Source organism: Anomalospiza imberbis, chromosome 3 (genome assembly GCF_031753505.1).
Source record: "Anomalospiza imberbis isolate Cuckoo-Finch-1a 21T00152 chromosome 3, ASM3175350v1, whole genome shotgun sequence".
Lineage (NCBI taxonomy): Eukaryota > Metazoa > Chordata > Aves > Passeriformes > Viduidae > Anomalospiza > Anomalospiza imberbis.
In genome coordinates, this window is record NC_089683.1 from 66,830,777 (window position 1) to 66,847,018 (window position 16,242).

Genomic DNA, 16,242 nt, shown 5'->3' on the forward strand with positions numbered 1-16,242 from the left:
TAATTTTTAATATGTCAGCTTCTGTGCTGTGGGAGTTAAATAGTTTTCCTTAACATGAAACTTCATAGTTCAGAGTTACAAAATTATACTTAAAAAATCTTTGGCTTTTTATCCTCTTGTAAACAGCAGCTTTAGCATTGTGTTTGGAACACTGTCTATGGAGAGTGGGAAATCCCGCTTCTATTTACTTATTAATAAGATTTTAAACTTCTGTTGGCACATATGTTACCTTGTTAGATACTGTAACTTTGTACTCAGTCTGTGCCTTAGCAGACTTGGGAGTTTTCTTTCACCTTGAATTTATAAACTGGCCAATTCTGCCACTTTGTGGATAAGAGAAGGACGTACAGGTTGTCTTGCCTGTGAGAGCAGGTGATGATAGACACCACCTGACTTTCCTCAGAGTGAGAGGCAATGATCACCGGGTCTCCTTGCCTTGATCGTGTCATGTAAAGCCTTTTACCTAGTGAGTTTAAAATTTTAATTCAGTGGTGATTCACTAGGGCATGTAATTAGAAGGAATTTGATCTTGTTTCAAGAAACTAGCAGAAGAAAATTAACATATTGGCTGTCCAGATTTGTTATATATGTGAATGTTTCTTTCACAAGGATCAAATTGCTTTGAAAAATGTTTCCTTGAGGCCATGCATGCATGTATGCATGCTGAGTTCCACATGTCAGTGTGGTTGATGGAACTGCAGTTGCATCAGCTGCCTTCTTCTGCCGTTAGCACTGAAGCAGAACCAAATTGCCAAGTCCTGTCACTCAGAAATTTAAAATTTAGGAGAAATGGTTTTTAAATTGCCTCAGTTGCCCTGTTAGTTATACTTTTTACACTGACTTTCACAGTAATATGGGGCATATAATGGCCAACTGCCACGTTCTTGGGCAGAATTTGACCTCTAGTCTTTAAGTTCTGCCTAAATGACAGGCTTCTCCATTAGTGATAGGAATAATTATTCTGCCTTGTGTGGTAGGGCTACATCTCTGATATAGCCATGTTTTTTCTGCAGTTTGAGTTTGTGACTCCCTGCATGCCTTTTGAGGCAACTGATTCAAAAACTAAGAGAATTTTTCAGTATTGAAAGAATTTACACTAAACACTCAAAAAATCTGAAACTTTCTTACCGCTGATGAAATACCCTGCACTATATATTTGTGAACTCTTGGTGTGTCTGACATGCCAATGGTCTGGTTACTTTTTGTGTTGTCCCAAGATAGTTGCGTATCTTGCTCTGACACTAGGCTTTACTCCACCTTGACACCCCTGGTGTCCACCACAACTGAGATTCTGAGCACAGGTGCTTCTCAGCTGCCTCAAGAGGCAGAAATTCAAGTCAATGGATTTGGGGAAGCACCATTTGGCGTACTGTTGAGGGATATAAATGGAAATGAAGTACCTGGTTCAGTTCCTATGATATACTGCATTTACCCACATGTTCTTTTGGTGGAACATTTTTGGGATACATTGAAGAGGATTTCTTCCTCTGCTTATGCCTTCTGGTCTTTGAGGCCTTTTTTGTAGAGGTAGATGTTCTAAGCTTATTGAAGTTATCAGATGTGGAAAAAGACCCTTTTGCAGCAATCAGGCAGTATCAAAGCTACTGCTTGCTTCCATCAGAATGTCATTTTGACACTGGCTTTTGACTTTTAAAGTCCATGGAGGACTTTGACAAGAGTCTGTGGATTTGGAATCTACACTAACATCAGAATTAAACTTCTCAGCTTCTGAATTTTACATGGTGCTATCTCATACATGAAAGGATAAAGGTGTGCAGAATACAGCTTTGATAGCTTAATCTTTTGCTTTTATTTTGCCTATACGATAATGATCTGAGCAGCTGTGTACTTACAGTTACTGCAGACCTATAATGACAGCCTAAGGCACTAGAAATATTTTAGTGACTTAACAATAAAACCTGTTATCAGTGTTTGTCATACTTCAAAGTATTTGTCACTGTGCTTTGTTAAAGCAGTGAAAAATTCTGAAGAATGTATAATGCTTCATAATGCAGTAGACTAGGCAAAGGTAAAGATTAATTTGGAAGGATTTCTGCTGTCATAATAATGCAGTCAAGTTAACAGCCTGCCATTTTTCCTTAGTATTTCCTCTTAAAAAAAATAATTCTTTGAATAATCTATTAATTTAATAGGTTGTGTTCTTTAATATTTCTCTAATTAAATTCCTGTAGGGAGTATTATCACTTGCTGAATTAATTGTTTTGATATATGTTGTGAAGCAGCAGTAATTAAGATTTTTTAAAAATCTTTGACAGATTATCAGAAAAGATACGTGGTCTGCAGTTAAGAAAGAGAATGCTTTCAGCAGGTTAACAAAAAACTTACTGAATAATCTCCTGTCATTTCTAAGACTTTAGGATAAGCAATATCCTAAATTAATTTTAATTAGTATAAGAACAGTAAATATTTTATCACTGTTTTTCCCTCTGGGTGTGTCACTTGCTTTTCTGTATATAATTTTGTTTTCTTGAACTATTGGTTCAACTTTATCAAATTTATTTTGCAAGAAAGAAGAATCTTGGGTTTGTATTTTTTTTTTTTTTTTGAGGGGTGGAGAGGGAGCATCTTTGCAAATATGTGTGTGGTGAGGATGAAGATTTTGTGCTTACAGTAAACTACAGCTACAGGACAATTTAAAACTACCCTGACTGTTTTGGGGTTGTATAACAGTGCTTCATTTTAATGGTGATGTTAGTTTTTACTAAAATCTTGCTGTAGATTTCATATTGAAAAAATAAATCTCTTTAAAGCATTTTTTTTCCTATAAAGGGATCTTTCTCTTTGTGAAGGTATGGGAAAGTGAAATATTTGAAATGACATGCTGTGCCCTGTACTGGTTTATGCTAAAACTTTGGTCTGTTTCACAAAATGTACTACACTTACTGAGGGAGCTAAAATTGCCTTGGAGACAACATGAGGAATCTGTTGTGCCATGAAAGAACTGCCTGCAAAAGCCTGCTTTCTGTGGCTGCTGCTGCCGACAGTCCCAGGCTGTTGCTTTAGATGTACAAAACTGGATAATTTTAAATCATAGATACTTCTATTTTAGTATTTCATGGGCAGAATGGTTTGCTACAGGAGAAAAGTATGGCAGTCTGTTTTTGACTGCTACATTGTTTTCGGGCAGTTGGGGTTTGTGTGCAAGAAAGACAAGTACAAAATATTTTCATCTGTCGTCTTTTTGATGTGTTCTCAGCAATTTATTACATTTTCCACTTTTATGTATATATCCATTCACAAATGGTAGGGAGAGAGGGGGAAAGACTGCTCGAGTTGTAGAAATGGCTAGAGGATTATATGGCCAATTCTGCTTCTGTTGATCTTAAAATACATTATGGATGAAGCATATTCTAATCTTGTGGCAAAAAGATAGATTTCTGAAAGAAAAATCTGCATTTTTCAGAACAAAAAAATGTTGTCTGTGGCCAAGCGTCAAATAAGTAGGTACTGCATCACTACCAAGAAGATTCTAACCTTTTGCTTCCATCCTGCAAAAGGAGTTTGAATCCCTTCAATCATCAGTCCAATTCTCAGCAGAGCTAAAAAGGCTGCCCAGGCCATTCAGATGGTCCTAGCTTCACTGATTTTTAGTTTTTAAGAGGGCTGTAACACTTCTGAAGATGTTTAAGGTATACGTAGCTTAAGGTTGAAGCCTTAATTAGTGAGGAGGGAAGCTCAGTGCATGAACTTAGATGTTGGAAATATTATTCTGCAATTTTTTTTTTAAATGCAGTTATCTGAAATGAATTATTATGTCAAAATATAGAGTTTCTGAAAGTTGGAAGACATACCGTATTTCTGTTAAGAAAATAAAATAGTATTTTTTTTTTTTTAATTTGCAAATGGAGTAACATTTACTACATTCAGGGAGAAATGCTGGTTCAGTCAGGATCAGCATGCCATTCCTTTTCGATTTAACTAGTTTTTCTGTGAAATAAAACATCTAGGAATATTTTTTAGTTTACAGAAAAATCATACAAGTCTGTTTGTAGAAGAATGGTAAAATGCTTTAAAAAATAAGGTTAAGAACTCTGTTATGTGCCTATTCTTTCAATTTTGAAGTCTTTTCAACCTCCGGCCTTTGAGAGTTTGTAAATATTTTGTGAAGCTATTTGTTCTCTTCGTTTACTATTAGTATGGAATCAGTTCATTGTTGGCTAACTCTTGACAAAATTAATCTCAGTTGCAAAAAAAAGACAGTAAATTGAATATCCCTGCATATTCAAGAAGAGTATCAAGAATATTGAGGCGCTTCTTTAAATGTTACCCTTGGGCTATAACAAAGCCGAAGGCCAAACTTTTAATTTTGCCCTCTTAAAATGATGTGAAATAGATTGGTTTTTATAACGAAGTGTTGGACAACTGTAATTAACAATATTAACTTGCTAATCAAGACAAGCCTAAAACCCTGCTACTGATTATTTTTTCTGGCTGCTAGGCCATGATTTTGGATCCAACTCATCTGCTTGCCAGCTGTGTCTGGCATGTGGAGTTCTGGCACAAAAAGCTGCCGTGGTCTTGCAGAGTGCTGAAGGTTTATGTTTATCTTTGCATACATTATCTACCTGCCTAGGAAGAATGTGTATCAATGTATGTGATTTAGCTTCCATCAAAATACTTTTTTTAAAGGATGTTGCGGAAACACAAGTTTTCAGCCTGTGATTGCAGATTAGTGTACTTTGTTAAATGTGTTACAGTCTCTGCAAGTTGAATTGGAAGGGCATTTTAAATCATGTATGTAGTATTTCGTTTCTGGCAAACATCAATGAAAAAGTGCAGCCTTTTGGTATAAATATTCAAGTCATAGAAAGTGAGTTAGAAAGCAGATAGATGAGGTATTTGCTTGAGCAAAGTCCATTTCCTAAATAGTAAGAAATAAGTGAAAAAAACCCAAGATGTTACACTTCTGAATCCAGGTAGTGTCACTACAGAAGTTTTAACTTTTGAAACCCTGAAAATTAACATCTCTTAGCCACAGAAATTTCTCTCTTTGCTGCTGTTAGCTTTTCTTCCAGCTCAAGTTGGTGTGCATATGCAGCATCTAATGCAAAGGATCTAAAGCTGTTCTTTGCATAAACACTTAACAGGCTTGTGAAGTGATGCATGGATTTGGCAATAAGCAACCCAATTGGGAGAAAACAAGAACATATAAAATTGTGAAGCTAAGGATTAGAGCCGACAGAACAAATTCTTGTTGAATAATTGTTCTGCCTTATCACTAAAGCATTTCTGAAAGCCCAAGTTTGATAGCTAAGTAATTTGGCAATTTCTTTCAATGTCAGGCCCTGTCAGATTAAAATGGTTTCCATTTTAATGGTTTCCATTAAAATGGTTTCCAAGTTTCCAGAAAGTTTCTAAACTCCAATTTCAAGTTAACATTTTGTCAGTTTGTACAGAAATTATTTCCTTATCTTGAAGAAATAGTCAACAGTAATCAGAACCCAAGGGTACAGAAATAATCAGGTTTTCAAATGCTAGTATTTGTGCTACAGTCAAAGAGGAGTCCTTTGCTGGTACACCCTTGTGCAGGTACACCCTTCTAGTAGAAGAAAAAACTAAAAGGCAGAAAATTAAACATGATTGAAGTAAAGCTACGGTCTGAAATTTAAACTACTTTTAAAATTACTTTTATAATTGTTTAGGATTATTCTAAAGTTTGCCCTTTAGGCATCAATTTGGATTACATGTGAACTTACTTTTCTTGAGGTATATCTTTTGTCTGTCTCCTTACTTGAAATCAGCCTTATCTGCATATGAAAACTTCTAAAGTCCTTTGTTCTTTAAAACTTGAAAGTAGATTCCAAAGGGAGATTTATAGACTATAGGAGGTATTGTATTTTAAGTTTGACATGACAGCAATCAAATACATTCAATAATTTTTAAAGGTGACTGTAATGTTTTTAATGATTTATGAGTTTTAGAATACCTCACTTTCTATTTTTTTATTCTGCCTAAGGTCCTACTTGTCTGTTTATCTCTTACTTTGGTCACGTACTGGCTTTTCTACTTTACCTCAAACGTGTCTTATATATTCCTGTTTGCCTGTTGCCTTATTTCTGCCTTTTGGTAGCATAAACCTTGCAATGTAGGATAACAAAAAGACATTTCTTTAATTCCTTTTTGGTGGCTTTCTCTTCCAGGATAACATTTTGTCACCTGCCTTTCCAAAGCAAATGGCTATATGTGGGCACTGAAAGAGGAAACATTCACATTGTCAATGTGGAATCATTTACTCTCTCAGGCTATGTCATCATGTGGAATAAAGCCATTGAACTGTGAGTTTAACCAATTTTTGTCCGTGGAGGGGAGGCAACAGCAATGTGCCAGATGTTAACATTAGTTGCAGGAATATCATTGTTATCTAGAGAGGCCTCCATATTCATATTCCAGATGTTAACATTAGTTGCTGGAATATCATTGTTATCTAGAGAGGCCTCCATATTCATCTTACTGCATTACATACACAATTGAAGTACATAGTCATGTAGATATTTTATTTTCACACATGTCAAGTGCTAATGTTAATATATGTTTCTGTCTTTTGACAGTATTTTATCATAGTTCCTGAGATAGACATGGAAATAGCATGTATATTTTATCCCCCACACTATGTGTGGGGATAAAATACAAGAAAAAATGATATGCATCAAAATATGGTGTGGCTGGTACTTGGACAGACATGTAACTTCTGCAGTTGTGAATTAAAGACCAAAGTGTAAAGATAATGCATTTTTTAAGAGGGCTGATGTATTCTGAGTTGGAAGTGACTTTCTGAAATGCAAATTTAAATAAGTCTATTTCAAGACCAAAATACATTTTATAGCTATTGTCACTGCATCTCCTGTTTTCAATGTTAAAATTGTATGTACAAATATAGCAGTTTGCGGGGGAAAGATGTAGTTGTGTGCTGCTGTTTCTTGTGTTGGTGTTTTGTTCCTAGTACATCTTCTTTACATCTTCTTTCAAAAATGCATGAAGTCCATCACTTGCCAAAGGGTGTTGAAGCAAACACAACTCTTTATTAGTCCGTCTTCTTCAATAGCAAGAAGTCCACATAAAGTGTTAATTCTGTATTACTGTAACAATGGCCATCTTGGGCGGTTTATGGATAATGTCAAAACCCTTATTCCAGTGTAAAAGTAAACACTTTATCCTACAGTGTCAATTCTGTAACAACAGATGTTAAGATAAAATGTTTAAAGCAAATTGTATTTTTTGTTGTTGTTGATAGGCAGTAAATTAGTCTTTCCTTAAGACAGAAACTAAGTGTCTACAAATAGACACAATATTTATGGGCTTGAAGATAAAAGTAACTCCATTTTGAAATGTCACAACTTGCTTCTGTGGAGCTTCTTGTGTATCTGCGGAATCTGTATTACTTCAAATCATTTTGAGATACCATTTAGGGCAGGGGACAATTTTTTTTAAATGGAAATTTTTCTTTTTTAGGTCATCCAAATCTCACCCAGGACCTGTTGTCCACATTAGTGACAATCCAATGGATGAAGGAAAGGTAGGATATTTTAAAGACTCTTCAATATGTTATTTTCACAGCAAGACATTTTTAAAGGATAGATAGCACTGATATTTAAGGAAGGATTAAGTATATGAGAACAACAAAGGTTTTAAGCCCTGAAAGTAATAGAAAGCAAAGTACAGACGTGACTGTAGGACACATTACTGGAATTAATCATCTTGTTATCAGAAGCATTTGAAAACACAGATGAAAATGATTAGCAGCAAAACTTTTAGAAATAAAAGCAAAGACTTTTAGTTATGGTGATAAAAATTAAGATGTTACCAAAAAAACATCAATCATAACTAGAGTGCTTAAAGTGTGATGCAAATTAATTCCACTTTATCATGCTCTTGTGTGTTATTTCACAACTTTAAAATGCTTATTTATATAGCATATTTATATAGAATACCATGTACTTAGTCTTTAGATTAAATTATCTGAGACAGGGTTTTGTGGAATTTGACATCTAACTCATACTCCCATATTAGGCCATTTATTATAATCACTAGGTGTTTTTTGCTGATGAAACTGGCCTACAGAAAAACAAGTTATTTCAGAAAAGTAAACCAAAATATGTGAGAAAGATCTATGTATTAGTCTTGTATTTTCATTCTTATGAGATAGTATTAACATAATCATCTGTTCATCTTAACAAGAAATTTTAGAGTGCATGTTCTTGAAGCCCTTGCAAGACAGGAGTCCTTGTCCTGTGACATACCATTTTGCTTACTAATGCTCTACATATGCTGGAGAAATGTTTTTTGTCTACTCTGTGTTTTTCAACAGTAGTAGATTAAATTGCAGAGAGGGAATGATCCTATTGTCTTAGCAGTGGTTTGAAAGCTTTAGCTAGTTATCAGCTTATATCCTAAACACTTGAGGTTTCAGTCCAGCTGAGGATTTAATGAATAGAGGTTTTTTCATTAGTATGGAGCTCACTGCAGTAAGTGCATTATGAATGGGTTTCTCTGTAGAATTAGGATTGAATCACATTCTGGACTTATGGACTCTAGCATATGAATGCAATGAAGCTGTTTTAATTTCAGGAAATAGAGGTGATCAATTTATTTTGATGTATTCCACCCCTCATCTAATTATTGTCATTTAAAGTTTAAAAATTACTGGCTTTATTCATCAGGCTGTCAAACAGTGTTTTGAAATCTTGATCTTACGCTTTTCTTATTTCTCATAAGAAAAACATTACTAAAAAACCCCTGTGTAGTTGCAAAAGTCACCCATGTATGCACTTTTAAAATTTGTTCATGCTTTTAGCTTTCTAATCATGGTGGGTTTTCTACTGTTTTAAGTTAAAATAGAAAAATTATAATATATGGCATAGCATAGGCAAGGTAATTGAAAATAATAGTATACATAATGTTAATGGCAAAAATTGAATATTCACTTTTACTAGATCAAATGCGTCTAATATTTATTATATTTTAGTGCTGTATAGCACTGAAAGAGATGAAATATTTTATTGGTAAGCTTGTAGGAGATCTGCTATTTTTGTACTGGAGACAGCTGTGCACCTTGAAAATCTTAACATGCTGAAAAGACTGTCCAGGCAAAACCTCTAGGTCTGGCACTCAACTGTTACTACTTCCTTATGTTGGACATGGTTTATTTATATTTTTTTCCATTAAGAGAAGTAGCACTTAAGAGACCAAAACACTTAGATACTCAATGATGTGTTTGACCAATTATTATGAGCAACTTGAGTCTTCACTCTCTGCAGTAAAGGTTTAAACTTGCTTCTTGCAAAAAGATTATTTGGGAAATTGTCTACTTTAGTTTATCTAGCTTTCTTCCTATGAACAAATAATGTTTCTGTGGTTCTTTCAGCCAGTTATCGCAATTGTGATTTACTTCTTGAGAAACCTCATAGTACATAGTTTCTTTATAGACAATGAATTCTTACTGAGAACTTCAGGGGGAATATTGTATTCTTCCAGCAAATTTAAGCAGAATGAATTCCAGTGAGGAAAATGCACAATGAAGTTCTCCTTTTCAACACCCCTTACTTTCACTCAGGATGGAATACACATAGGAAGGGTTAATATAGATCTTTCTACAACTCAAAGTGATTTCCAAGGAAACTTCAGAATGATGCTTTAGTTTATTTCTAATTTTGCATGAATGTCCATTATGTTTTCTGGAACTTGAGGACAGCAAGTACCTTTCTAACAAAGTAGAAAGTACCCTTCTAACAAACCGTTTACAAAGTAAACCTTTCTAACATTGAGGCCTTTGCTTCTAATTTTTGTTTGTATTACTACTTGTAGTTAATATATGTACTATTATGATGCATATCTTTTGGAACGAGAACCTCAGGCATTGCAAATGATATCATTTTGATTTTCCGTATAAAGAATTAATGTATCTTCTTAATGCAGCTTCTGATTGGCTTTGAATCTGGGACGGTGGTATTATGGGACCTGAAGTCAAAGAAGGCAGATTACAGATATACACATGACGAGGTAACATTTTTCATCTGCATTACTTACTCTGAGGATATAATTCACTACTCAAATAGTGACTTTTATTATTTTTTAATCTCCTGCTTCTGTCACCAGTGGATCAATAAGTAGGTCTCTTTGAAATTGCAAGTACTGGAAATTTTCTCTAAAGAGCAGTAGGGCTTGGATAATAAACTTCAGACCAAATAACTTCACTGAGTTTAAGTTTGTAAAGTAATGAATGGTGGCATGGATTGGATTTCTACACTAAGCTTTTAGGTCTTTTTTCTGTTAATTGTGTGACTTTCACCTCTGTTAAAGGCTTAAGTTGAAACAAGATGGTTTAGCAATTTCTGTAATTTGGAATCTCTCACATATTGTGGGAACTGGGAGATGAAAGTGCAGGGGGAGAAAGCACTAAATAAATAGTCTCACTACAACATTTCTCTAACCACCTTTTCTCTGTAGGATAAGATCAAGATCAATTCTTTGAAATAAAACTGCATGAGGTTTAAAAAAACAATGGCATTAGGTGACATTTATTTCTTTAAAACTTGGTTCTTGAGAGAATAGATTTTTTGAACAACTGAGATGAACAAAAATGAGTCAGCATAATATGCAAGTAGATGTATTTAATTTAAAATAATATAAAATTGGTCTTGATTACATTTTGTTGACTATAAAATGGCTTTGTCATTGTTCAGTATCAGCTTTAGGGTTTTTGTGGGGGGAGGGGAGCGGGGTTGTTGGGGTTTTTTGCTGGCAGCTCTGGCTCAGTACTTGTACTTGTGTGTATTCTACCAATCTTTGCTTGGAGGAGGAGGCTCTGAAGTAGTCTAACCTTTAGATCATCAGAAATGTCCATATAAGCTGCAGAGTGTGTTATGCAAAGAACAATTTTTCTCCCTTCCATTTTCATTGCATGAACCTAATTAATTACCTTTATCTTTTTTATTTTCATGAATTTACTCATGTCTTTATCATCTTTTTCTTCCTAGACCTCTTACTTGTTGTGTTCTCTAACTTTTTTAACCATTCTCTTTTGTCTTTGTTTTGTAAAACACAAATACAGCAGCATAGTGTATATGAAGATGCAGGCATGCTGGATTTATCATGTGGAATAATTGCCTTTGGCCTTGCTTTCTTTTTCTCTTGATCTTGATATTGGATTAGCCTTTTGATGCTGCAAGCATAAAGTAGATGCTTCCTTGAAACAACCAACTATTAAAGCAGACTTGTTCTTCAGGTGTTACTTGTCAGGTCGAAATCCTGACATTTAGGCATTGTTTGTCATTGGCATAGTTGGACAGTAAAAATTGAAGTCTTTCTGCAGTTTTTCACTGAAATCCTGATTTCTGCTTTGAGTGTGGTTTGGTACTGTCAGCAGACTTGGACATCTTAATATTGCTGTTCTAATTTTCCAAGTTGCTTATGAATAAACTGAGCAGATGAGATCCCTGAGGGTCTCTACCATTTAGCTGCATCCATGAACTAATCAATTAGTGCCAGCCTGTCTTTATTCCAGATTGCTTTACTTTGTTAACAAGTTATTTTTTTGTTCAAGCTATCTAATCTGTTTAGTTTTAGCTTCCTTTGAGATACGTTGTTCAAGGACTTTGAAAATGTTGTAGACAACTTAAGTGATGTTTCTGTGGACCTCATGCCTGTTACCATTCTTGGAGGTTTGTTTGACTATAATTACCTCTCACAAAAAGCACATTGTAGACAACTTAAGTGATGTTTCTGTGGACCTCATGCCTGTTACCATTCTTGGAGGTTTGTTTGACTATAATTACCTCTCACAAAAAGCACATTGACAACTTCTATCTGATGTATCATACACATCTATATGTGAATTACTTCTGTTCTTTATTAAAATTTTGTTGCCGTTTCTAGAATCTTACCTAAGGTAGACACCATGCTGCTTATTCTTTTTTTTTTTTTTTTTTTAATATATTTTGTGGTCCATATATTTAAAAATTGACTTGATATCTGTCTCAGTACTTTTTGGAACTAATTCTGACTTGAGAGGCTGCAGAGATCAGTGAATAGGTCAGGTGTTGCACCTTTTGATTTTCTTTAGGATTTAGAAGTAAATGCATCTAGGTGTTCAATATGAGTTTTTTTCATTGCAGAAGAGGTAATGAAATATCTCAGGTCAGACCCTTGGTAAAGAAATGTGTTTATCATAACTTGGGAATGGTTAGGAAGGGAAGAGAAAAAAAATGACGGTCTAGTAATGAAGTGGTTTCCTTGCTCACGAGAGTGCTCGCAGAGAAGACTTAGCGTGCAAGAGTGGAGCAGTGCCTTGTCCCAAGAGATCTCCTCTGTCTCTGGTTACTGCGATGCAGAGCAAAGAAAGTTCTTTGCCATTTTGTTTCCTGCTAACAAACCATGCAAATTTGGGCATTTCTGTGCAGAAAATCTTTCTTGTTGATTTCCTGGTTTCGTGGCGTTGTTAGAGACCTTCTTTCACGCACTGACTGTAAGGGCTGTGTTCCATCATGAACATGTGTGCCAACCTACCCTCAAGGGACAGGGACCATCTAATGTCACAACATGCTTCACCTCTTCTCTCACCTAGGGTAATGCATGTGACATTCTGCCCAGTAGCAGGATTTGAAGCCTCAGGATTTATACGCTTGGTTCCCCGCTTGTTCTTGATGAGAGTTCTTCTGAGTGTGGAGTTGACAACCAGTACGAAGAGAGCTACTTAGTCCAGTCTTATCACACTTGCCATCTTAGTGGGTGGCTAGGCTTCCTCATGCATCATGAGCAGAGTGGCCAGGACATTGATACCATAAAGAATGTTTGCTAGAAACTTAGCCATTGGTTTGGTTTCCTCCTCTCTCATCACTTTGTAGTTGATGTTATTCTTAAAGTGTGTCACTTGAAGGTCTGTGTAGTCTTTCACCATCATTTGATGCAACTTTCTTAACTCAAAAACTTCCAATGTGTGCAGGGATCCAAATGTCATCCTTTCTTCCTTAGCAGAGGAACATCATAATGAGGGTCAAAAATCCCTGTGTGTCCAGGGGTCTTTGGAAAGATATCTGTTATTTCCTGAGGGAATATGTTGAATCCAATTATATGGGTTTGTAGCTTCCTGCTTGATTTCATTTCAAATGGCCTGACCTTTAGGAGGCTTTCTTGAAGTAAATTCCTATGTTATGGTAGGGCAGTCTCATTTGTTGCCTGAAAGCCAGGTTAATGGAACACTGTGCACACTTTCTTCCTGTCTGAACACATGCGCCTTCCCAGCACCCTGGGCTAATAGCTGCAACACAAGGACACTAGAACACTCACCCCAAGGACAGGAGCAGGCAGGTAACATTAACCATGGCTGGGGGATGCAGCTCTAGGTCATGATTAGGGTTAGTGCTGATTGCTGGCATATTCTTCCCTCCAGAACATTCTACTTACACAAAAATTCACAGAATTCATCTATAATTTATACTTGACCTTTCTATATTATGAATTAAATCCTTAATTTAAAGTAGTGTATTTTTTTACTATAATAGTATTATTTTGAATATTTAGAATTAATTAAAATAATGTACAAATGTAACATTCTTTTTCAGAGAATTTGGAGGAAATTATTTGTACATAGTGGAACTGCAGCTCTGAATCAACTTTTGTTTAGAAAATGTCTTTGAAGCCCTGTACTCAAAACATCCCTTTTGTCTTGGGCGGACTCAATGAAACAGTAAAACTATATTCCTATTGCACTGCTCTTAAGCCTTTTGTATGGAGACATTGTGGATTTAAGTAAAGTAAGCTGTGCATTTGTTATGTGAAATACAGTTTATATTGCAGTCATTTCCCAACCTGTATGTTCATGAAAGAAATGAAACAAATTTCTCAAGTATTGCTTTTTCCTAAAAAAAAAAACCCTATTCCCTCAACTGTAACTTCTAAAAACTAGCTGGTTTTATAATCAAGTCCCTTCTTCAAGTAATATTTTGTTTGTTCTGAAGTCAAGTAAGCTTTGACAGCATTAACTAGCATGCATTATAGATTACTGTTTTTAGACTCAGTGTTCTGGTACATGGTTGAGTTTAACAGATTATTTTAGAGCATTAAAACCATGTCAAAGTAGCTTGTGGAATTAAGAGGACAGGGGAAAGAGAAACAACTCTGGTATGCGACTTGCCAGAAACCAAAGTGTGTCAATGTATTTCATTTCATTGAAACAATCTTCATGTTGTATTGTCATTTAAGTCTCATTAGCTACATTTTTTTATTTTCTTCTTTTCACAGCATTTTTTCCCTTCCTTAGGTTGTTGACAAGAGATTTAGCATAGGTACTCCCAAGCTTTAAAATACTTTCTTTGTATATTTTGTTGAACTGGTAGAAAAGGAAGTCAGTATCATCATCCATTCATGTTGAAGCAAAAATGCTGCCCATATCCATGGAAATTAAAGGACTGTCATAATAAGGCTGTGAAATCTGGATAAGATATGGTAAATAACCAGTCTGGTTTGCAGAATAACTAATTATGGACTTTGCCAGTCACGCACAGTGTATTTCAGGCTCAATTAATGTCACAAGAGAGTAAAGGATCATGGAGAAATCCAAAGAATAATGAAAGGACTTATCAATGTCTATAGATCATTCCATATTTTCAGTAGTCTAAATTCAGTGTTAGAAAACTGGATTAAAAATTTTCTCTTGAAAACAGGGTAAACTGCTTAAATTAATAACTTTTGTGTTTACATCATTGAAATCCTCCATGCAGTGTTCTGGTTTTGGCTGGAATAGGTTTAATTTCCTTTCTAGCACCTGCCAAAGAGCTGTATGTTTAGATTCACTATGAATAACTTTGGTAACACACTAATGTTTTAGTTGTGCTGAGTACTTTTTTTATTACAATTATTATACTGTTCTTACCTCAACCCATGAGTTGTACCATATTTTCTGATTCTACCCCTCATCCTGCTGGTGAATGAGCAGTTGTGTGGTGCCTGGCTGCTGGTTGGGGTTAAACCATGACAGATGAAAAGTGATCTCAAAATGTTCCAAAAATCATATGCATGTTATCAGCTGTAGGGCTAAAATAAGCCTGTATGAATTTAAAATAATGGGATTATTTGTATCAGTATTTAATGAACTAAAACAGCTAAATTCTCCTGGTGGAAAAATACCATAAAAGCTTCAGTCTTTATTGATGAACTTTTCTCTTAAATTGCAAGCCTGCATTTAAATTATTCATTTTTGTACCTCTTAAAAGTACCAAGAACTAATAGTTATTTCTAGGGATATTTACATGCTATTGCAGAAGTAAAAGTAAATTTCAGAAAATGTTTTTAAGTATGCAATAATCTTTGAAAAGCTAGTGATCTACTTAAGATATTTTTGTAGGAGCCTTGCATATAAATGCTTTTAATTTTGTTCCTTAGACTTTTTTGGTTTATTTGTGATTGCAAAGTCTCCCTCAGTTAACTACTGCAGTTGCTGCAGAAGTGTTTCTGTCTTAAAATCAGGTATACTCACCTTCTTTGCAGGCAGCATAGCAGTAATTTTTCCACATGGGATCATCTTTCTGGAACAGATGGTGAATTGATTTTGTGTTTGTGTGCAGCCTATCGCTACATAAAACTTAGGGATAGTTTCTACAATTTCTAATAAAGTTTATGCATATGTAGGACAGCAAGATTAATTGTGTTGTTAGTCAAAAAAGTAAGATTCAATTCCCCACTTCCCCAGAAAATACATAACTGTCTCAGAAGTTTTGAAACAAACTTCCGTAGAGTCCAGATTGGCTAACTTAAATTTGAATTAAAGTGAGGGGGATAGTAGGAATACTTCTAATAAGTAACCTTCAGTGGTAATTAATTAAATATGAAGTTTTATTTAGACAAAGTTAGTTGCTTTTTTATTGGAGTTCTTTCTGTTTGAGGTCCTGTAAAGATTCCTGTATTTGGGTCCTATAAAGGTCCTGTATTTGTAAATGGAGGGACTGAGAACAAAAGTAAGATTGGGACTCAGTTTACCTGTGCAGACAACTCCAATTATGGATACAAATGCCTTAAATAGAACAACAATCCTTTGTGATACTTGGGTATGATCTTGTTATAAGGGGTTATTTCTGGTCCCATACAACCAAAAAAGATTTGAGACACAGTTAGATCTGCACCAGCTGATATAAGCATACTGCTGCATTATGGTACTGAAAAGAAAACAGGTAGTTTTACTCATGATGGGAATTAATATTAAAACAGAGACTTTTATTCTGCATCAGTAAG

The 16,242-nt window shown here is 35.1% G+C and overlaps 1 protein-coding gene across 18 annotated transcripts in view; it reads left to right on the top strand.

Annotated features, from left to right (window-relative positions):
* The window catches only part of STXBP5 (syntaxin binding protein 5), a 108,848-nt gene that overhangs the window by 36,602 nt on the left and 56,004 nt on the right, over positions 1 to 16,242 (top strand). For all 18 annotated transcript variants that reach the window (XM_068184892.1, XM_068184891.1, XM_068184895.1 and 15 more), the window contains 3 exons: positions 6,162 to 6,296; positions 7,471 to 7,534; positions 9,934 to 10,017. In XM_068184892.1, coding sequence (XP_068040993.1) covers positions 6,162 to 6,296; positions 7,471 to 7,534; positions 9,934 to 10,017 — 283 coding nt within the window. The remainder of the gene's footprint in view (positions 1 to 6,161; positions 6,297 to 7,470; positions 7,535 to 9,933; positions 10,018 to 16,242) is intronic.